Source organism: Coregonus clupeaformis, unplaced genomic scaffold (assembly GCF_020615455.1).
Source record: "Coregonus clupeaformis isolate EN_2021a unplaced genomic scaffold, ASM2061545v1 scaf0001, whole genome shotgun sequence".
NCBI lineage: Eukaryota > Metazoa > Chordata > Actinopteri > Salmoniformes > Salmonidae > Coregonus > Coregonus clupeaformis.
Window position 1 is genome coordinate 783,684 of NW_025533456.1, and position 24,670 is coordinate 808,353.

Sequence of the window (24,670 nt, forward strand, 5' to 3'; positions counted from 1 at the left end):
CCTCAGACTTGACTGCCCTTGACCAGCACAAAAACATCCTGTGGCGTACTGCATTAGCATCAAATAGCCCCCGCGATATGCAACTTTTCAGGGAAGTTAGGAACCAATATACACAAGCAGTTAGGAAAGCAAAGGCTAACTTTTTCAAACAGAAATTTGCATCCTGTAGCACTAACTCCAAAAAGTTTTGGGACACTGTAAAGTCCATGGAAAATAAGAGCACTTCCTCCCAGCTGCCCACTGCACTGAGGCTAGGAAACACTATCACCACCGATAAATCTACAATAATCGAGAATTTCAACAAGCATTTTGCTACGGCTGGCCATGCTTTCCACCTGGCTACCACTACCCCGGCCACCAGCTCTGCACCCTCCGCTGCAACTTGCCCATGCCCCCCCCGCTTCTCCTTCACACAAATCCAGACAGCTGATGTTCTAAAAGAGCTGCAAAATCTGGACCCCTACAAATCATCTGGGCAAGACAATCTGGACCCTTTCTTTCTAAAACTAGCCGCCGAAATTGTCGCAACCCCTATTACTAGCCTGTTCAACCTCTCTTTCGTAATGTCTGAGATCCCCAGAGATTGGAAAGCTGCCGTGGTCATCCCCCTCTTCAAAGGGGGTGACACTCTAGATCCAAACTGTTACAGACCCATATCCATCCTGCCCTGCCTTTCAAAAGTTTTTGAAAGCCAAGTCAACAAACAGATCACCGACCATTTCGAATCCCACCGTACCTTCTCCGCTATGCAATCCGGTTTCCGAGCTGGTCATGGGTGCACTTCAGCCACGCTCAAGGTCCTAAACGATATTATAACCGCGATCGATAATAGACAGTACTGTGCAGCCGTTTTCATTGACCTGGCCAAGGCTTTCGACTCTGTCAACCACCGCATTCTTATTGGCAGACTAAATAGCCTTGGTTTCTCAAATGACTGCCTCGCCTGGTTCACCAACTACTTCTCAGATAGAGTTCAATGTGTCAAATCGGAGGGCCTGTTGTCTGGACCTATGGCAGTCTCTATGGGGGTGCCACAGGGTTCAATTCTTGGGCCGACTCTTTTCTCTGTGTATATCAATGACGTCGCTCTTGCTGCTGGTGACTCTCAGATCCACCTCTACGCAGACGACACCATTTTGTATACATCTGGCCCTTCATTGGACACTGTGTTAACAAACCTCCAAACGAGCTTCAATTCCATACAACACTCCTTCAGTAGCCTCCAACTGCTCTTAAACACTAGTAAAACTAAATGCATGCTCTTCAACCGAACGCTGCTTGCACCCGCCCACCCGACTAGAATCACTACTCTCGACGGGTCTGACCTAGAGTATGTGGACAACTACAAATATCTAGGTGTCTGGTTAGACTGTAAACTCTCCTTCCAGACTCACATTAAGAATCTCCAATCCAAAGTTAAATCTAGAATCGGTTTCCTATTTCGCAACAAAGCCTCCTTCACTCATGCTGCCAAACATGCCCTCGTAAAACTGACTATCCTACCGATCCTTGACTTCGGCGATGTCATTTACAAAATAGCCTCCAACACTCTACTCAGCAAATTGGATGTAGTCTATCACAGTGCCATCCGTTTTGTCTCCAAAGCCCCATATAATACCCACCACTGTGACCTGTACGCTCTTGTTGGCTGGTCCTCACTACATATTCGTCGCCAAACCCACTGGCTCCAGGCCATCTATAAATCACTGCTAGGCAAATCCCCGCCTTATCTTAGCTCATTGGTCACCATAGCAACACCCACCCGTAGTCTGCGCTCCAGCGGGTATATCTCACTGGTCATCCCCAAAGCCAACACCTCCTTTGGCCGCAATTCCTTCCAGTTCTCTGCTGCCAATGACTGGAACAAATTGCAAAAATCTCTGAAGCTGGAGACACTTATCTCCCTCACTAACTTTAAGCATCAGTTGTCAGAGCACCTTACCGATCACTGCACCTGTACACAGCCCATCTGAAATTAGCCCGCCCAACTACCTCATCCCTATATTGTTATTTATTTTGCTCATTTGTACCCCAGTATCTCTATTTGCACATCATCTCTTGCACATCTATCATTCCAGTGTTAATACTAATTGTAATTTTTTTGCACTATAGCCTATTTTATTGCCTTACCTCCATAACTTGCTAAATTTGCACACACTGTATATTATATGTATTTCTGTTGTATTTTTGACTTTGTTTTGTTTTACCCCATATGTAACTCTGTGTTGTTTTTATCGCACTGCTTTGCTTTATCTTGGCCAGGTCGCAGTTGTAAATGAGAACTTGTTCTCAACTGGTTTACCTGGTTAAATAAAGGTGAAATAAATTAATTAATAAAAAAAAAATAAGCCCAAAAAATCCTACCACACCTGTTCCCCTAGGATGTGTCACTAATGATCTATTACTGAGCAATAATTAAGTGTTTCCTGCGTATTTTCCAAGTTTCTGTCACTCCCAGTGCGTGTGTGTGTGTGTGTGTGTGTGTGTGTGTGTGTGTGTAACTGGGCCTATATAAGATGACAGAGGATGGGACTAGAGTGTGGATATCAAGAGGAGATCAACTGGAGGTGAAGATTAAGACTGGACTAGTCTGCCGTACTACACTATACATCTCTGGTAAGACTTCTCTGTATAAACACTGCATGTAGCATTTGTGTGTTGTTTTATTATTTTATTGATTATATATATAATATTGCTCATGTTGTAAAGCCGTTTGAAACAATCTGTCTTTGTAAAAAGTGCTATACAAATCAATGTGATTGATTGTTGTGTAATAGAATGATGCAGGTGACCTTTATTCAAATCAGTCTAGAGTCTTTGGCTTCTAGTTTTGAAGTCACATTGATAGATGTGTTTAGGACAAAATATATTAGAATGTCTTTGGGTTTCAACTGAGCCCTATAGCTCCTTGGACCCAAATGTGATAATTTAGAGTAATTGACTATCACAGTACTGTTATTATTATTTATTCATTTTTTACTACGAATAACATCTTATCAAGAGATTTCTGACCCTATGACATGGATACAAACAAAGGGATTGGTTTGTGTTTAAAGGATATTTTTAAGTGAATTCAGCGAGAGCAATGTGGAAACCAAAAGATACTCTTAAGGTAAGAAACTCATCATCACAATACAGATAATACATTTGTCTGATAGAAACCACACAATATTATAAAATACCTTCTTATTGAAATGCTATGCTACTGCATAGTGGATATCGCTCAAATATATATTGAATAAAGCCCTTTTCTGTTGCTGTCAATACTAAGTCCACCAAATTGTATCATAATTAAAGGAAACTTACTTCATTATGTTTATGTACAGTACCAGTCAAAAGTTTGGACACACCTACTCATTCCAGGGTTTTTCATTATTTCTACTATTTTCTACATTGTAGAATAATAGTGAAGACATCAAAACTATGAAATAGCACATATGGAAACATGGGGTAACCAAAAAAGTGTTAAACAAATCAAAATATAGTCAGTTAAGAACAAACTCTGATTTACAGTGATGTCCTACCCCGGACGACACTCCCAATTACAGCTGGATTGTGATACAGCCTGGAATTGAACCAGGGTTTGTAGTGATGCCTCTAGTACTGAAATGCAGTGCCTTAGACCGCTGCGCCACTCGGGAGCTTTGCCTTGATGACAGCTTTGCACACTCTTGGGATTCTCTCAACTAACTTCATGAGGTAGTCACCTGGAATGCATTTCAATTTCAATTGTTAAAAGTTAATTTGTGGAATTTCTTTCCTTCTTAATGCATTTGAGCCAATCAGTTGTGTTGTGACAAGGTAGGGGTGGTATACAGAAGACAGCCCTATTTGGTAGAAGACCAAGTCCATATTATGGCAAGAACAGCTCAAATAAGAAAAGAGAACCAACAGTCGATCTTTACTTTAAAATATGAAGGTCAGTCAATACGGAACATTTCAAGAACTTTGAAAGTTTCTTCAAGTGCAGTTGCAAAAACCATCAAGCTCTATGATGAAACTGGCTCTCATGAGGACCACCACAGGAAAGGAAGACCCAGAGTTACCTCTGCTGCAGAGGATAAGTTCATTAGAGTTAACTGCACTGCAGATTGCAGCCCAAATAAATGGTTCACATAGTTCAAGCAACAGACACATCTCAACATCAACTGTTCAGAGGAGACTGCGTGATTCAGGCCTTCATGATCGAATTGCTGCAAAGAAAACACTACTAAAGGACACCAAGAAGAAGAAGAGACTTGCTTGTTGTGATGGTGTGGGGGTGCTTTGCTGGTGACACTGTGTGTGATGTATTTAGAATTCAAGGCACACTTAACCAGCATGGCTACCACAGCATTCTGCAGCGATACACCATCCCATCTGGTTTGCGCTTAGAGGGAGAATAATTAGTTTTTCAACAGGACAATGACCCAACACACCTCCAGGCTGTGTAAGGACATTTTGACCAAGAAGGAGAGTGATGGAGTGCTGCATCAGATGAACTGGCCTCCACAATCACCTGACCTCAACCCAATTGAAATGGTTTAGGATGAGTTGGACCACAGAGTGAAGGAAAAGCAGCTAACAAGTGCTTAGCATGTGTGGGAAATACTTCAAGAATGTTGGAAAAGCATTCCAGGTTAAGCTGGTTGAGAGAATGCCAAGAGTGTGCAAAGCTGTCTTCAAGCCAAAGGGTGGCTACTTTGAAGAATCTAAAATCTAAAATATATTTGGATTTGTTTAACACTTTTTTGGTTACTACATGATTCCATATGTGTTATTTCATAGCTTTGATGTCTTCACTATTATTCTACAATGTAGAAAATTGTAAAAATAAAGGGAAAAAAAACGAATGAGTAGGTGTGTCCAAACCTTTGACTGGTAATGTTACTGTATAGTGTACACACTCGTAAGGTAAGAAACTCATCAGAATATGAGGATGACTGTTGTCGGCAACATACCACACTGTACTGTAATACATAGCTATGAATATGCATCCAGAATTAAGGAATAACATATACTTTACTGACAAACAGAGTATAAGCTGTCAGAATTATGTTTTATTTATCTTCAAAAAACGTTTTATTGAAATGCCATGTTACTTGAGAAATGTTATGGCTCAATTAAACCAAATTGTATCATCATGGAATAATAGACTGTACACATACTTTTTTCTGTCTCTTTCGTTCATTCTGTCAGACTGTGCGTCTGTCTCAATCCATCAATGATGAGGAGAGAACATACGTGACGATGAGGAAGAAACTGATTAAGAAGTGGCTGAAAGATCAAGATATCGACTGTAAACTAGTGGGTAGTCCTGTCTTCTCTATCTTTCGATCACTCTCTCTCACACACGTGCCCTTTCTCTAACTCCCCCCTCTCTCCACAGCCAACTACATATGGATCACCTTCCCCACTCCCATGTCTCCTGCTGCCTGCTGTTAGCCCCCCCTTATATAAAGCACTGTATGATGGGACACTGACGTGAAATTCTCTAGATTTGATCTCTCTCTCTCTCTCTCTCTCTCTCTCTCTCTCTCTCTCTCTCTCTCTCTCTCTCTCTCTCTCTCTCTCTCTCTCTCTCTCTCCATCTCTCAGGAGGATGTTCCTAACATAGCGTTGCTGGGGTCAGGTGGTGGAGAGAGGGCAGCAGTGGGCATGCTGGGATCGCTGTGTCAGCTGGCACAGGACGACCTGCTGGGCAGCCTCCTCTACATGTGTGGGGTGTCGGGCAGCACCTGGTACACACACACACACACACACACACACACACACACACACACACACACACACACACACACACACACACACACACACACACACACACACGTATTTACTATTATTCTTAGCAGGAAAGTTCATTTTGAATGTGCTGAAACAAATTAGGTATCTGGCTCTCTCCTTCTCCCTCTCTCACACACACACACACACACACACACACACACACACACACACACACACACAGGTGCATGTCATCCCTGTACAGCAATCCAGCTGAGTCATTGAGTAAGAGTTGTGATGAAATAATAAAGAAGCTGAAGGGTCCTACGGTGGACTTGAGCAAGGCTGTGGAGTGGCTGAAATTGAGGAAAGAACAAAACCAGGACTTCAACCTCACTGACTTCTGGGGCGCATTCACTGCCTCCTATTTCATGAAAGAGGTCAGTGTATGGTTGTGTGTGTGTTTGCGTGTATCTGTCTGTTTGCCAGTGTGTGTGTGTGTGTGTGTGTGTGTGTGTGTGTGTCTATTTGTCAGTCTGCCAGTGTGTGTATCTGCCTCTGTTGGGCTGATTATTTCTCCCCCGTCTCTCCCCCCATGTCTCTCCCCCATCTCCCCCCATCTGTCTCCCCCCCCACCCATCTCCCCCCTGTCTCCCCCCTGTCTCTCCCCCCTTGTTCTCTCTCTCCTGTATCAGATGAACACTTGCTGTCTTTCTGAAGATGCTCACAGGAAATTCATCAAACCATACCCCATCTACAGTGCCATAGAACTGGACTGCCACAGACAGGGTTACACTAAAGGTGACTGTTATGCAGGGTTCATGCAAACTCTGAAATTCTGAACTTTCTGAGTTTCCTAGTTCCGAGTGCACTGTGAACGCAGCATCAATGTATCAATCAAATGTAATTGCATTGCACTTTTTAGAAAGACAATTGTCTCAAAGTGCAAGAACAATACAAATAATATAAACAATTAATACAATATGAACAATATGAACTAACATTCATCTGTAGATGCGCAAAAAGCAAGCCAAGCATTAGTCTGAGTCCCAGTCGGGCTCTGCTTAGAAGTAGTGCACTTTATAAGGAATAGGGTGTCATTTCAGACAAAGCCAATGAGTGTACATTTCTGTAATTTCACTGTTTTCTCCAGGGGTATGGTTTGAGATGACCCCCCACGAGAGCGGCTTCTCCGGATTGGGCGCTTTCGTCCCCACTTCCTGTCTCGGGAGCCAGTTTGAAGGCGGGACTCTGAGAGAGAAGAGGAAGGAAATGGACATGGTTCTGCTGCAAGGTGGGGAATGCACACACACACACACACACACACACAGAAGCACATGCACACAAACACGCACACAAACATACCCACACACACACGCACACACACAGAAATGTGTCCCCATTGTTGATATCATCAGGTGTTTTACAACTCTCATAGATGGTTATTTATTGTTGTTTGTTTGTTGTTGTTGGGCAGGTATCTGTGGGAGTGCCATTGCAGACGGGCAGATGAACAGTGCTGAGGTAGTAAAAAAGATCTGGGGCTTATTTGGAGGTAAGCTACAGTGCAGCATGCTAGTTAGCCTGTAAGGCTAGTGTATAGGATTGTAAGTTGTATTTAGGATCATTGACACAACGTTCCCTTTGCGTTCATTTGTGATAAATAATGTTTCTTTCTTTCTCCTTTACCATATCTTTAGGTGGCAAGAACGTTTCAAACTCAGGTAAGAGTTAACTTCTTGCAATTACCCCCACCCATCCAGATGATAAAACTTCCATCAAAGAAAACGATAGAGACAAAATACAAAAGATGAGTCAATAAGAAAGAAAGAAAATGAACCTAGTGCCTGTATGTACAATACAACCCAGGAACAGACCCAGTACAGAAACACAAAGAAACAACAACAACAAGGAAGATAATCACCTTCAATCAAAAAGAAACAGAAAACGTTCAACAATGAACTACAGGACAATACTAGACAGTAAACTACAGGATAATACTAGACAATAAACTACAGGACAATACTAGACAATAAACTACAGGACAATACTAGACAATAAACTACAGGACAATACTAGACAATAAACTACAGGACAATACTAGACAATAAACTACAGGACAATACTAGACAATAAACTACAGGACAATAATAGACAATAAACAACAGGACAATACTAGACAATAAACTACAGGACAATACTAGACAATAAACTTCAGGACAATACTAGATAGTAAACTACTGGACACTACTAGACCATAAACTACAGGACAATACTAGACCATAAACTACAGGACAATACTAGACAATAAACTACAGGACAATACTAGACCATAAACTACAGGACAATACTAGACCATAAACTACAGGACAATACTAGACAATAAACTACAGGACAATACTAGACAGTAAACTACTGGACAATACTAGACAATAAACTACAGGACACTACTCTACTGTGTCCCGAGTGGCGCAGTGGTCTAAGGCACTGCATCGCAGTGCTAACTGTGCCACTAGAGATCCTGGTTCAAGTCCAGGCTCTGTCGCAGCTGACCGCGACCGGGAGACCCATGGGCGGTGCACAATTGGTCCAGCGTCGTCCAAGATAGGAGAGGGTTTGGCCGTCAGGGATGTGGGTTCGTTTACCACGGGGGCCAGTATAAAGAAAAAACATGTATGCATTCACTAACTGTAAGTCGCTCTGGATAAGAGCGTCTGCTAAATGACTAAAATGTATTAGGAGGTAAGCTACAGTGCAGCATGCTAGTTAGCCTGTAAGGCTAGTGTATAGGATTGTAAGTTGTATTTAGGATCATTGACACAACGTTCCCTTTGCGTTCATTTGTGATAAATAATGTTTCTTTCTTTCTCCTTTACCATATCTTTAGGTGGCAAGAACGTTTCAAACTCAGGTAAGAGTTAACTTCTTGCAATTACCCCCACCCATCCAGATGATAAAACTTCCATCAAAGAAAACGATAGAGACAAAATACAAAAGATGAGTCAATAAGAAAGAAAGAAAATGAACCTAGTGCCTGTATGTACAATACAACCCAGGAACAGACCCAGTACAGAAACACAAAGAAACAACAACAACAAGGAAGATAATCACCTTCAATCAAAAAGAAACAGAAAACGTTCAACAATGAACTACAGGACAATACTAGACAGTAAACTACAGGATAATACTAGACAATAAACTACAGGACAATACTAGACAATAAACTACAGGACAATACTAGACAATAAACTACAGGACAATACTAGACAATAAACTACAGGACAATACTAGACAATAAACTACAGGACAATACTAGACAATAAACTACAGGACAATAGTAGACAATAAACAACAGGACAATACTAGACAATAAACTACAGGACAATAGTAGACAATAAACAACAGGACAATACTAGACAATAAACTGCAGGACAATACTAGATAGTAAACTACTGGACACTACTAGACCATAAACTACAGGACAATACTAGACCATAAACTACAGGACAATACTAGACCATAAACTACAGGACAATACTAGACAATAAACTACAGGACAATACTAGACAGTAAACTACTGGACAATACTAGACAATAAACTACAGGACACTACTCTACTGTGTCCCGAGTGGCGCAGTGGTCTAAGGCACTGCATCGCAGTGCTAACTGTGCCACTAGAGATCCTGGTTCAAGTCCAGGCTCTGTTGCAGCTGACCGCGACCGGGAGACCCATGGGCGGTGCACAATTGGTCCAGCGTCGTCCAAGATAGGAGAGGGTTTGGCCGTCAGGGATGTGGGTTCGTTTACCACGGGGGGCCAGTATAAAGAAAAACATGTATGCATTCACTAACTGTAAGTCGCTCTGGATAAGAGCGTCTGCTAAATGACTAAAATGTATTAGGAGGTAAGCTACAGTGCAGCATGCTAGTTAGCCTGTAAGGCTAGTGTATAGGATTGTAAGTTGTATTTAGGATCATTGACACAACGTTCCCTTTGCGTTCATTTGTGATAAATAATGTTTCTTTCTTTCTCCTTTACCATATCTTTAGGTGGCAAGAACGTTTCAAACTCAGGTAAGAGTTAACTTCTTGCAATTACCCCCACCCATCCAGATGATAAAACTTCCATCAAAGAAAACGATAGAGACAAAATACAAAAGATGAGTCAATAAGAAAGAAAGAAAATGAACCTAGTGCCTGTATGTACAATACAACCCAGGAACAGACCCAGTACAGAAACACAAAGAAACAACAACAACAAGGAAGATAATCACCTTCAATCAAAAAGAAACAGAAAACGTTCAACAATGAACTACAGGACAATACTAGACAGTAAACTACAGGATAATACTAGACAATAAACTACAGGACAATACTAGACAATAAACTACAGGACAATACTAGACAATAAACTACAGGACAATACTAGACAATAAACTACAGGACAATACTAGACAATAAACTACAGGACAATACTAGACAATAAACTGCAGGACAATACTAGACAATAAACGACAATAGGACAATACTAGACCATAAACTACAGGACAATTAAAGTACTAGACCATAAACTACAGGACAATACTAGACCATAAACTACAGGACAATACTAGACCATAAACTACAGGACAATACTAGACAATAAACTACAGGACAATACTAGACAGTAAACTACTGGACAATACTAGACAATAAACTATAGGACACTACTCTACTGTGTCCCGAGTGGCGCAGTGGTCTAAGGCACTGCATCGCAGTGCTAACTGTGCCACTAGAGATCCTGGTTCAAGTCCAGGCTCTGTCTCGGCTGACCGCGACCGGGAGACCCATGGGCGGTGCACAATTGGTCCAGCGTCGTCCAAGATAGGAGAGGGTTTGGCCGTCAGGGATGTGGGTTCGTTTACCACGGGGGGCCAGTATAAAGAAAAACATGTATGCATTCACTAACTGTAAGTCGCTCTGGATAAGAGCGTCTGCTAAATGACTAAAATGTAAATGTACTAGACCATAAACTACAGGACAATACTAGACCATAAACTACAGGACAATATATTGGCATGGGTGTTGTTAGGCTTGAGACAAAGTTGAGGCTTGGCAAACTGTGCCAATATATCCTCCAAACACCGGCTTCGAGGGCATTATCACTTTTATACAACGGGATACCAACATATTAAAATAATGATTGACATATTTTCATTTAAAACGTTCTTTTGATGGATGTATTCATACTATTTCATCCTTCCACAAGATATAGTCCCAACACAAATCTAGGGTTGCTACCCAAGCCGGCTGGTCATTCGTTGTATCGTTTCGGTTGCTAGGAAAAATAATGTTCAGTCTTTTTGTTCGTTCTAAATCGTTATTGTTCCTTGCTTGCTAGCTAGCCAACTACGGCTAATTTACAGTCATGTCAAGAAATGCAGCCAGAATAACAGCAATATAGCTGCATTTGCATTTGTTTAAGCTGTTTTCTAGTGACATTTGTTAAGTTGCGTCAATTCAAATCTGGTATTGGGAACAAAAGAGGTCAATACACGTCTTCTAAAATAGACTAGTATTTTAATTAATGCAAAACACTTCAATGGTAAATATGATGTTCGTATATACGGGTCCACTGAAATACCACGCAGGGCAGACAGAGAACTGGTCCATTGTTATAAGTTCTTCTTTAAATACTCTGACAGAGATAGTTCCTGCTCCCTGCTGGCCTATCAGAGTAGAGACTGAGCGTGGTTTAGACGTACTCAGCCTATCGTTGGCGCACAGGCTGGTCCCAGTCCCTTGGCGCTTCACTGTTGCCAGGTGTTTAGTTGTTTTGCAACTTGTCCAGAGAGTCAGCAACCTCAGACATCTTTGTAGCAGAACACATGTCCTTGAGCGTTCTAACAAAGAGGCAGTGTTTGTGTCTGTGAGACACAAGTCTGTCTCGGCCTACCCCCTAACAGTTCCTCACATGAATCACAGCTTGTTATGTTAAACAGTCTATATCAGTACAGCACAAACCTATTATGTTTAATCATTAATGTATTCTTTCTAAGCTAGGCATCACATCTAGTTATAAGAAAATAGATCCCCACACATTTAATTGGATACATCCATAACAATGAGCTAATGAGGTGCGATTTCGCCTGGCATAGAGAATGTGCTCACTTGTCAAGGCCACTGTTGTTCAGAGGAGCTAGCCAACAACACTGCAAACACAATCATTTCAAACTAAATCTGGAAAGACTGCAAACTAGCTTTGTTTTGTTTTACCTGTTTTCAATTGACATTTCTTTATATATCCATAAAAATGATGCCAGCTGATTCATGATTTCGACTGGCTGAGAAACGCTGCCTGCCTGTCTGTCTCATCCCGACTCCCGACACGTTCATTACTATGGGACAGCTGGAGATCGAATTTGAAAATTGAAACAATGTTGCAAATGTCGGCGAGATAGACAGCTGTTGAAAACTAAATGTTAGTCTAAAAGAAATGTGAGATTATGTCTAGATGCTTTTTATATTAGAGATCAAGTTTATAAAGTGCCATGCTGCACAGTCAGATGGAACAGAGTAAATAGGTATTTTAAAGTCATAGATTTAGCCGGTGGTAACTTGTGGAATAGACACCGGCTGGAATGCGGTTTTAACCAATCAGCATTCAGGATTAGACCCACCCGTTATATAATAGACAATAAACTACAGGACAATAGTAGACAAACTACAGGACAATACTAGACATTATACAACGGGTGGGTCTAATCCTGAATGCTGATTGGTTAAAACCGCATTCCAGCCGGTGTGGGGAGATAAATGGACCAGAGGAGGCTGGTGGGAGGAGCTATAGGAGGTCGGGCTCATTGTAATGGCTGGAATGCAGTAGGCCAAGAGGACATCCTCAAGGTCTGAGGACGACACTTGAGATTTACATGTCTCAGGCAGGGCTACCTCATCATGAGAGGAGGGCGTGTTTCCAAATCACCTCCGCTACACTTGACCAACCTGTTTTGTTCTGCAGGGGAGGACGACATGAGGTTGGAGTTTGTGAGTAGAGGGGAGGTGAAGGTGTGTAACTGTCTGCCCTCCCAAGTGGGGAGGTGTGTGTCTGAGCTGATAGAGTACGCTGAGGACCCAGATGCACTGAAGACATGGGAAGTCATCACCACACTGGAACAGCTACTGAAAGGTGAGATACATACACACATACACACACACACACAATCAAAAAGACACCATTATCATGACATGTGTGATAATGTGTATAATGATTCTAGGTCATGTGAGCAGTAAGGGCGAGATGCTGTGGAACATGGACGCTGAGAGGTGGCAGAGAAACAGCCTGATGGAGAGAAAGGAGTTCATAGAGAAAGTCAGTCTGGAGCTCATCCTCACCTCAGACAGCTGGACAAAAGACTGGGAGGACCAAAGCTGCACCTGCAACGGTAACACTGGCATCATATTGCTCCAACACCATGTTAGCCCATTGAACTAAAGCCTACATTCTGAGAAAAAAAGGGTTCAACAAGGATTATTTGGCTGTCCATGTGGGAGAACCCTTTGAAGAATCTTTATGGGTTCCATGTACTGTCGAACCCCATTAGGTTCCATTTATAACCTTCTGTGGAAAAGGTTCTACATGGAACCTAAAAGGGTGTCATGGAAATTATTCTACATGGAACCTAAAAGGGATATTCAAAGTGTTCTCCCACAGTGACAGTCAAAGAACCCTTTATAGGTAGGTAGGACTATGTAGCACTTTTTTTCTTAGAGGCATTACCCTCTGCACCTGCAAAGGTAACACTAGCTTCCACAGTGCCACTTTTCTTAAGTGACTTTAGCTTTATGACTCAAGACCGTGTTAGTTCACTGAGCTGATACCTTGGAACTGAGTTTTTTTATAGTAGGTTTGGGCGTCTGGATGTAAAATGCAGTATGGTTATGTGGTAATATTGTCTTAGTGTAAGCTTAGGGGAGGCTGCACACGTTTCAGACAATAGCAACCGGCAGAGAGATACAAATGGAAAATTGGCTTGCAAGGTGTTAGATTGGGGTTGGTGAGCGGGCGTACAACAATGACTTGCAACCTGAACGTCAGGAGTTCAAATCAGCTTCGGGTAAATTTTGACAAAAGTGCTTTAAGTGTTTACATTTTCTAATTCTTGTTGCTAATGCACATTTTTGATAGTACCTTCCAGTGATAACTTACCCTTATCCCAGTCACTCAAAGTGAATGCCTAACCTTAACCCTAACCACTCAAAGTTAATGTCTAACCTTAACACTAACCACTCAAAGCTAATGCCTAACCTTAACCCTTACCACTCAAAGTTAATGCCTAACCTTAACCCTTACCACTCAAAGTTAATGCCTAACCTTAACCCTTACCACTCAACGTTAATGCCTAACCTTAACCCTAACCACTCAAAGTTAATGCCTTAACCTTAACTAGTGATGTTACGTTTGATACTGGAGCTCTGAGGCATGTATCGAAGTAGCTAAGCAGCTAACTTTGAAGCAGTCTGCCGGTGCGTGTATTACTTTATCAAAAGTACGACATCAATGACGTCCAAAGCTTTATTTTTATCACATGGTTTTTCGAACCGTGTGTTACATGGCAGATCCTGAGCTGATCCTTTTTGTCTTATCCTCTGCAGCTAAAAGGATGGAGGTAACGATGGGAATGACAACCAGGTCAGCCATGTCATCCAGCGAGAGAATAACAAACCCCTGGGTCCCCGATAGTACTGTTCTTTTCATTACCTTTCTATCCACTATGATTACAACGGAAAGTGTGTGTTTGTTTGTTCGTGTGTGTGTGTGTGTGTGTATGTATGTATTTCGGTAAAGGAAGGATACAGAACAGACTGCATACTCTCTCCATCACTGAGATATTTTTTGGACCAGTTAGGAATAATTTGACAATTGGTGTGTGTGTCTCCCCAGAGTTGTGGATTGCACAAAACATTTTCCCTCTGGTCATAAAATGGGAATGGGGAACCGTGTCCAACTTCCTCTTCAAGATCCAAGGTACAGTAACATCAGACTTCTTCCTAACATGATAGCATAACTAGTATCAGTCATAGCCAGGATCTTATGTTTCCCCTCCAAAATGGCAACTTTCTTGGTTGGTTCTCTCTCGCTCTCTCTCAACCACCCTCTCTACTCTCTCTCTCTACTTTCTCTCTCTCTCTCTCACTCTCTCTCTTCCCCTCTCTCTCTTCCCCTCTCTCTCTTCCTCTCTCTCTCCCCCCCTCTCTTCCCCTCTCTCTCCCCCCTCTCTCTCTACTCTCTCTCACTCTCTCTCTCTCTACCCCCCTCTCTCTCTACCCCTCTCTCTGTACCCCTCTCTCTGTACCCCCCCTCTCTATACCCCACCCTCCCCCCTCTCTCGCTCTCCCTCTCTATGCTCTCTCTCTACCCCCTCTCTCTCGCTCTCGCTCTCGCTCTACCTACCTCTCTCTACCTCTCTGTACCCCCACTCGCTCTCTCTCTCTGTACAACCTCTCTCTCTCTTTCTCTCTCCACCCCCTCGTCTACCCCCCCTCCCTCTCTCTACCCCCTCTCTCTCTCTACCCTCTGTCTCTTGCTCTCTCTACCCCTCTCCCTCTACCCCTCTCAATTCAATTTCAATTTAAGGGCTTTATTGGCATGGAAAACGTATGTTAACATTGCCAAAGCAAGTGAAGTAGATAATAAACAATAAAAATGAACAGTAAACATTACACTCACAAAAGTTCCAAAATAATAAAGACATTTCAAATGTCATATTATGTGCAAATAGCTAAAGTACAATATGGTCATACATTTGGCAGGAGGTTAGGAAGTGCAGCTCAGTTTCCACCTCATTTTGTGGGCAGTGTGCACATAGCCTGTCTTCTCTTGAGAGCCAGGTCTGCCTACTGCGGCCTTTCTCAATCTCAAGGCTATGCTCACTTAGTCTGTACATAATTCATAATTCCCCCCCCCCCCCTCCTTTCTCTCTACCTCCCCAGATACTAACGTTCCGAGCAGCATAGCGTCCAAAGAGAAGATTCACCTGGTAGACGCTGGGTTAAAGATCAACTCTCCCTATCCCCCCATCCTGCGCACATCGAGGAAAGTCGACCTCATCATCTCCTTGGACTTCAGTGCGGGAGACCCCTTTGAGGCAAACACACACACACACACACACACACAATGCTTATTCCTATTCAAGCCTTTCAGAAGAACATGAAGTGCCTAGGTAGTAGTGAACCTCTGTCTCTCTCTCCCCTCTCTCTAGGGAGTAGGGGCTAGGGGAGTAGGGCCTAGGGCACGTGTCAAACTCATTCCACAGAGGGCTGAGTGTCTGCGGGTTTTCGCTCCACCCTTGTACTTGATTGATGCATGAAGGTCACTAATTAGTAAGGAACTCCCGTCACCTGGTTGTGTAGGTCTTAATTGAAAGGAAAAAACTAAAACCAGCAGCCACTCGGCCATCCGTGGAATGAGTGACACCCCTGGCCTAGAAAGTAGGGACTAGGAAGTAGGGCCTAGGGAGTAGGGGGCTAGGTAATAGTGACTAGGAAGTAGGGAGTAGTGACTAGGAAGTAGGGACTAGGGGCTGGTTTGGAGAAGGACATTGAAATAACCATACTACTGATCCTGCTCCTCACAGACGGTGCGTAGTGCCAAAACGTACGCGCTTCTGCAGAAGGTCCCCTTTCCCCCAGTGAAGCAGAGTGTGTGGGAGGAGAAAGACCATCCTGAGGACTGCTACGTTTTCGAGGGGCAAAGCCCTGAAGTGCCCACCATCATGCACATGCCCCTGTTCAACCTGCAGAACTGCCAAGGTCTGTGGAAGACACTGACTCCTATGATGACTATCTATGTCTTACTTTTATCCTTGTCTCTCTGACTACGCCCTATTCTGATTTAGAGCTTTTATTTTCTGTCTTTTTCTTTTTTATCTGCACCAATTGTCTGCTTTTTTATGATGGCGTTCGTATTTTTATCAGGAACCCCATTTGCTACAGCCAAAGCTGTAGCTACTCTTCCTGGGGTCCACACAAAACATAAAATATGGCATACATAACATTAAAAGACAATTACAGCCGAAGGACAGAACTACTTAAAATGACATACATAACATTGATAGACACACTTTCATATGATTATTATGCAGCCTACACTCATAATAAAGAATACACTGCAGTCCTCCATTTTTTTACAGTTACTTACTGTTACAACTGCTGGTCCTGATCCTAATCTCTCAGAACCAGTTGTTCTGTAAACTCTAGAGTGAATCTCTCAACATTACCACCTATGTCCTTGGTTCTCCCGTCGGACATCAATACTATTCATAAATCATGTGATTAATTGATGCTACTGAATGCAAGCGCAACGAAAAATGACAATGGAAATGCAACAATTCCATTCAGCTCATAAATGAACCAAACAATGAGCTACAGATGGTTTCCTCCTGCTAAGGCTTCAATGTAATCATTCACCTCAGCAACCGTGTGGGAATTTCATCCAGCTAAAGTACATACATGTTATTCAATCATTGCACCCACACTGCTCGCGCATGTCAACGAGCCTCTGCGTAGCCAGGCGCTAAAATAGAACATGGTTATATGTGTGACACTCAACACGCCGCAAGTCCTGCCTCTCCCATGAGGAGATGGGAGAGGCGGGACTTGCAGCGCATCGATCATCACAAATAGAACCAAGTTCTATTTTAGCGCCTGGCTACTCAGACGCTCATTGACGTGCGCGAGCAGTGTGTGTGCAATGATTGAATAACATGTATGTGTAAATGTATTTTGCAAGGATAACAGTCACACAGTGGCGGAATAAATTCAACTACACATACTTTGTTTAGTCACAAAACTGTCCACAAAGCCAATATTGCATGTAACAAACAGTTATCACCTGCAGCATGGTCAAACAAGTTGTTTTCGACAGTTTACTAAACAACTACTGATTTTTACAAGTCAACACAAAGACAACAGGAGCACTGCCTCCGCTATTCCAGCACCATTTCAACTTAAATATTGAATCATCATCAAGGCTATATATGCTTAGTTTAATACACTGAAAACAAACTTAAAGATAACAAAAACAATGTAGTCCAATGTTGCTAAATATCATGTGGCTGTCCATGGTACTGATTTGTCGCTGTGTGTGTGCGCTTTAGGCTCGGGGGTGTTTTAGATTTCTTTTTGCTATTTTCACAAACAAAAACTATCAGCGTTGGCGCAAAAGGACTGGGTTTTGATTAATAACTTGTTTATTGTTTATTCATCAAAACCAAGTCCTTTTGCGCCAACGCCATCAGTGTGCTGATAATTGACGAGGCGTGGCCTCTCACTGGCCAATCAAAACTTGCCCCACCGCGAAATATGTGGTTGCTTCAAATTGTGTATTTAGGGTATTTTATGTATTGCCCTGGAGTCAACTCCAATTCCAATATTAGTCCGTTATAGTATGTTAAATGGCTTACAAAAACGAAATAACAAAAGTAGACATATCTTTGCTAAATACATTAACTTGAACCCATTTGCAGTCCACATTGTTCAAAGTAATTGCATGGCTTCAATAGCATTCACACTGATTTAGGGGCTAGGCCTACTGTAAATTGCATTATGGCTGAGCATGGACATGCCAAACATTGTCAATAAGCAAAATTAAATTCATTATTGATAAGGCCTAAAAAGAGAACGAATAATTCTAAACAAAACAACTTGTTTTAAATAGGGTCCCATAATTTCTCCCTGTGGGTATATACTATTAAAACAACGCAGACTATGGAGGGTTTTACGCACATCCAAACTTTTCACAGTAGCTGGACAAAGATCCAATATAAAGAGAAATGGAGAATGTCCACTCACCGTTATACTGCTCCCAAATATGACTATTTATTATGAACATAAATCGGAATCATCTTACAGATCAGATCGCAGTTGTATTGCAAGTGCGCCACATACGTTGTAACCGTAAAACCAGGAAGGTGAATCATTCTAATAAGATTTTGTTTTTCGTTTAATTTCATTACAACCATTTTTAAAATGTAATCGGCAGGATAAAAAAAAAGACACTCATTGCTGTTGAACCAGCCTTCGTTATAGTAGGCCTAGGGGAGGGCTTGGGTTTTGAACATATGAAACGGAAAACATGCAGTTGTTACAGGTTACAGATAACTTCTAAATATGAGGTTCACGAGTGTTCACCGAAGTTCTCATCTCTCGTTTCATGATGGGAATGGACACGTAGGTTTTTACGCACGTCCAAACGGGACCTCATGGCTAAAATAATATGGGCCTGCCTACAATGCATACATAAGGGAATGCCAGCTCACTGTTTTACTCCTCTGGAAATTCCTATTTTAATAACGTTTTGGGGATTACGATTTATTTCCAAGCTGTCTCAAGAGCCAAACCCTTTATTGACAGTCTTGACTACTTTGCGATTGCTCTTGTTCCATGCGCATATGGGAAGTGTGTGTCACGCCAAAAAACAGCTTTTGGTTAGTCTTAAATATCCCTATCAGAGCTGCCTGAAATTAGCACTTTGGATCATGTTTTTAAGAACACACCTCAAATATTATCACTTTGAGCGCAAGCAAACTGATATAAGACGGGTAAATGGCCGAACCTGGCGTTAGGGCTGGGAAATGCCAGTGGGTCCGTTTTTACATGACGAAATTGCAAACTCAGTGCATTTGACACTAGTGCCGCCTTAACCACCCAGCTGTAAACAGAGCCCTCTGTGTTCTAGGTCTGTGTTCTATATGTTCAAAGTTGTGTTGTAAGGTTCTGTGTTCTCTTCCTAGACGAGGAGGAGATTAAGAAGGAGAGGGAGAAGTACACAACGTTCCACCAGCACTACGATGCGTCTGAGATCCAACACATCATGGAGAAGGCCAAGGACAACTTGAAGAACAACAAAACAGGATCCTGGAACAGATTGTTATGGCTGTCAAACGCAGAAAGAATCGCATGTCAGTGGCTCAATAGTCTTTATCTGTGGTGTAAAGTACTACTTAAGTATTTTTTGAGAGTATCTTTACTTTACTATTTATATTTGACAACTTTTGCTTCACTACATTCCTAAAGACCCACTGCATTGTTGGTTAAGAGCTTGTAAGTAATCATTTCCAAATTTGATTTGATGTGGCACAGGGTGTTCATTCTTAACAGACAATGCTAAACCAACATGAGAAATGACAGCTGCTTTGAATTTATGGTGACATTAGCTATGCCTACTCTGGGGAAGTGTGCTCCAAAATACATTTGGCCAGTTTCAAACCAATCCAGTTGTAAGGGCTCCAGTAAACAAATTGCCCCCCTGTTATAAGACGCGTAAGACCCTCCAGCCCATGGTATAAGACGCGAAAGACCCTCCAGCCCATGGTATAAGACGCGAAAGACCCTCCAGCCCATGGTATAAGACGCGAAAGACCCTCCAGCCCATGGTATAAGACGCGAAAGACCCTCCAGCCCATGGTATAAGACGCGTAAGACCCTCCAGCCCATGGTATAAGACGCGTAAGACCCTCCAGCCCATGGTATAAGACGCGTAAGACCCTCCAGCCCATGGTATAAGACGCGAAAGACCCTCCAGCCCATGGTATAAGACGCGAAAAGACCCTCCAGCCCATGGTATAAGACGCGAAAGACCCTCCAGCCCATGGTATAAGACGCGTAAGACCCTCCAGCCCATGGTATAAGACGCGAAAGACCCTCCAGCCCATGGTATAAGACGCGAAAGACCCTCCAGCCCATGGTATAAGACGCGTAAGACCCTCCAGCCCATGGTATAAGACGCGAAAGACCCTCCAGCCCATGGTATAAGACGCGTAAGACCCTCCAGCCCATGGTATAAGACGCGAAAGACCCTCCAGCCCATGGTATAAGACGCGTAAGACCCTCCAGCCCATGGTATAAGACGAGTAAGATGCACTCCCAGTTCAGCATTCAACCATAAAGAATTCAAAGCTCTTGTTCAAAAATCATAACAATCATTCATTCAACGAAACAGATTTACAACACAAGCCCGTTTGTTATCTAACAGCTATGGAACTTTACTTAAGGTCCAAAAAACAAAGCAATCAGGTAACAAAAGTATAAACTATGGATGCGGTCAAAAACTGTTTGCCGCCATACCTTTCCATGCCAATATTGCCATAGGGAAACGGTACCCATGGAAAAAAGGGATGTGTTCCTAGGTGAGCCACCATATTGCCAGTTCCAAACATAAGCATAATACTTGAATGAATATGTTCTTACTTCCTTATTTTTATAGTGAATTCATTATCACATTATCATAGGCAATATTTCATAATATTTGTCTAAATGGAGCAAAACAAATATAGCACAAATAAAGAAAATGGGAATTTGGCTCCAACACCAGTGTTTATGGAAACAAAATCATGAATGACAACATCTATTTCTATGAGGTATCATAGAAGCTCATTTATCGATTGAAATTCTGGTGGCGCAGGAAGTAAACACTGGGGACAGAAAGTTTCCACCCCCCTAAAGTATTTTCCACGATGCCCTTTCCATTCCGCCCAGACGTATGTTTACAACCCGACTTGCAAGCACGAAAAATTGAGTTAGCCGAATATGTTTGAGGCCATCATTTCGCAGGTGAGCAGTTCAATTCCCTGTAAAAATAAAATAAAATTTGAGATCCCTGATTCCATTTGTAGCACCCCACTCCTCTCTATTTGTTGATAGAATCTGTGGCTCTGGTCAAATCTATCTATTTAAATAGTCTGATTTATTGAGACTAGCAGATTATAAATTACCTATTAACACTTTACATTAGAATCAGCACTGAAGTTAGCATTAGCCCACCATTAGCCCTGATACATCAATAGCATCTGTGGATCTGGTCAAATCTAACCATTTGGGGTTCCTCTTAGAAACCTCTGTGGAAATGGTTCAACATGGAACCCAAAAGGGTGCTTCAAAGGGTGCTCCTACCATTGGCTCCTACAGGGACAAATTAAAAACCCCAAAGCCCCACTTGTTTTGAGCCCCACCTGTTTAGCTAAAGAAAAATAGATATACAGTACCAGTCAAAAGCTTGGACACACCTACTCATTCAAGGGTTTGGTTGAGAATGCCAAGAGTGTGCAAAGCTTTCATCAAGGCAAAGGGTGGCTACTTTGAAGAATCTCAAATATAAAATATATTTTGATTTGTTTAACACTTTTTTGGTTACAACATGATTCCATATGTGTTATTTCATAGTTTTGATGTCTTCACTACTATTCTACAATGTAGAAAATAGAAAAAATTAAGAAAAACCCTTGAATGAGTAGATGTGTCCAAACTTTTGACTGGTACAGTCTATATCTTTTTTATTGTTGTTGCCTGTTTTGCCTGTTATTTTGGCATTAATACGTGTCACATATCAGTTTGCAAACAATGTAAAAAATTAAAAATCATTGTGTTAATAAAGCCAAATTCAGACATGGTCTCTTTTTTGCTTTCTTGACTACGGCAGCTCCAAAATGCAGGTGTTTCAGCCTAGCTCAGTGCTTTCTGTGGTGGTGGGGCAGCAAGTGGAAAATACGGAGCGTAGGTAATGGTCTCTAGTCGCGTCGTGATTGGCTCAGTGTTCTTTCACTCTTGGGGACACTATGTCACCGCAAAATCTATGGGGAGAGCTCGAAAATGCAAGCCCCTTGGGTGCTGCCATAGTTACATTAGAAGTGCCCATCCAAGAAGGCTCAACGTCATTGGCCACAGATAAAATCACATAAAATCATGTTATATCTACCGTAACTTTGATTGGACTGATCTTGTCAACATTATACTTTCGAGTCATCATCATGAATCACGTTGACAATCTACTGGCAAATCCTTTTCAATCCTTGTCATATGAAGATAAATTATAGATGAAACGTATCGGTGCTCATCAGCCATTGGACATAAACATTACACAACAAGTTGGAAATCGCAAATTCAACAATGAGTGGTTTGGAAGGATTCAGTGGCTAACTGCAAGGGTTGCAAAGCAATCATTAGCCTGCTATTCAGTGGAGTGGGTGTGTGGTCCAAGTCTGGGTTTAAGGGTCTCTTTTCCAAGCTTAAAAGGATACACATTCCACACCATGGGCCAGAAAAGTTTGAATACATTGGCCATGCTGGCAATCTAGCATGACTTTGGCCGCGCTCAAAACAACTGGAAACTCGGAACTGGGAAATCTCACTTCAGTAAGTTCAAGACAACTGGGATCTCGGGAAAAAATGAGCTCTGACTGGGAAAATACATTTTGAACGGTCATCCAACTCGGAATTCCAAGTCAGGAACTCGGGCCTCTTTCTAGACCTCTGACCTGAAGATCACAGACGTCATGATTCGACCTTGTTTTTTTCCCCCACAGTTCCCAGTTGTCTTGAAAGCACCATAAATCCAGAGAATAACAGACTTTGATGACAAAGTTTGATGAGAAGATTTGCCCACAAGGACTGCGCGCCACCTTCCTGTTCAAGTGAGCACAGCACAACAAGGTGAGTCCAAAAATGTATTGTATGCTGCTGCATAAATGATGTAATATGCCAGGGAGATATGTATACTGCAGCTAGTAATACTAAGTGTATGTTGTGTAGTAAGCTGTTAGTAGACCATGTGCCTCATTTATAACTTAGCCTACTGTTCTGACTTGGTGGTGCACATGTAGCCTATAGCCAGTTTTAAAGAAACGTAATCATCGAATATTGTAAGAGCTTTCATTGTCTGCCTATATGCCCCCTTTATTTATCCTATGGTTCTGACTTGGTGTACAGGGAGAATACTGTTCTGGGAGTTCTGAATTCTGTTGCTAGACATTTCAAAAGTTCTTAACAAATAGTTATATTGACTACGTCCATCCTAGCTCGCTCATTGTCTTAATCGAAATTACGGATTGCCTCTTATCCGCTCGTTGTCCCCTTATGCCATAGTTTGTACATCTCAATTGTCAGTAAAAAAACACATTTGTTTAAGCAAGTCAGCCATATCACCTATGTTTTTTTTTTAAAACAGTAAATAAAGTAAGCTGAATGAACTGTTTCGCTGCCAGACAAGGATCCACTGATAGCCAGGTGTAGCAGTGGTAAAATGTTGGGACAGCTTTATGTGTCACCGTTCTAGGGCAATTAATGTATTGTTTAGTGTTGTGGCTTTGCTGGCATGCATCCCACTTATTTTATTTTTTTGCCCCACCAAGATTTACATGCTAAAATTGCCACTGGTTGAGAGTAATGTGAAATGGTGCCAATTTTGTATTATATTACATTTATTTTACAGTTGTTAGAAAGGTGAAATCTTATAGTAAATCATTAATAATTTGATCGGTACTATATTTAGAAAGCATTTCAGTAATTTCAAGCCCAATTATTCTTTTGAAATGGGGGAGAAAAATTGCATATGATTTTTTATATTTACTTGAGCCTCATTTTTAACATCAACATTGTAGTTAGGAAGATAACTGGCCAACTGTTGCTAAAGTGTGTTGAAAACTATGTAGAATTGCACAAAATGTGCTTACACAAGGCCACATTTCCTTAAGAGAAGACTCCAGACCAATGGTGTAGGAGTTAGCTGGACATGAGAGGGGGGGAGATACAGACAAATCTTAACTTCAAATGTAAGCAAATTACAAGGCTAAGGTGGGCCTTGCAGAGGAGCACTTACTCTGGTACAGTCCAATCAGTCTTAGGGACATTGATACGAGTGGCGGCTCGTGATTGACTGATTAGCCTGCTGAAATGCATTTCATTACGGTAGCCTATAGGCTATAGTTAATTAAGCCAAGAAAATAGTGTTTATCAACAGGTACAGTGCTGCGAGATCCATAAATTAAACTAAATGCCCCAAATCATATAAAAGTGTTAAAAATAAAAAGCCTGACTGGATTGATGACATCAAATAACAGAACACAACAAGTCCTGATATAAATCAGAAATGACTGCAGATCAAAAACACAGTTCCGGCATAACTGAAATTATTGCAGAGAAAAGCTTAAATCGCCAAC

General features: G+C 41.9%; 1 protein-coding gene across 1 annotated transcript; it reads left to right on the forward strand.

Annotated features, from left to right (window-relative positions):
• Nucleotides 1–2,458: 2,458 nt before the first annotated feature.
• LOC123482940 (cytosolic phospholipase A2 gamma-like) lies at nucleotides 2,459–20,088 on the forward strand. The gene is made up of 19 exons (XM_045212169.1): nucleotides 2,459–2,616; nucleotides 3,057–3,112; nucleotides 5,179–5,286; nucleotides 5,578–5,720; nucleotides 5,945–6,140; nucleotides 6,396–6,501; nucleotides 6,854–6,994; nucleotides 7,178–7,255; nucleotides 7,401–7,424; nucleotides 8,588–8,611; nucleotides 9,750–9,773; nucleotides 12,700–12,867; nucleotides 12,956–13,123; nucleotides 14,334–14,420; nucleotides 14,623–14,706; nucleotides 15,672–15,826; nucleotides 16,316–16,490; nucleotides 19,472–19,639; nucleotides 20,015–20,088. The coding sequence occupies exons 2-19, from the start codon at nucleotides 3,086–3,088 to the stop codon at nucleotides 20,086–20,088; spliced, it is 1,950 nt and encodes a 649-aa protein (XP_045068104.1). The 5' UTR covers nucleotides 2,459–2,616; nucleotides 3,057–3,085.
• Nucleotides 20,089–24,670: the final 4,582 nt, after the last annotated feature.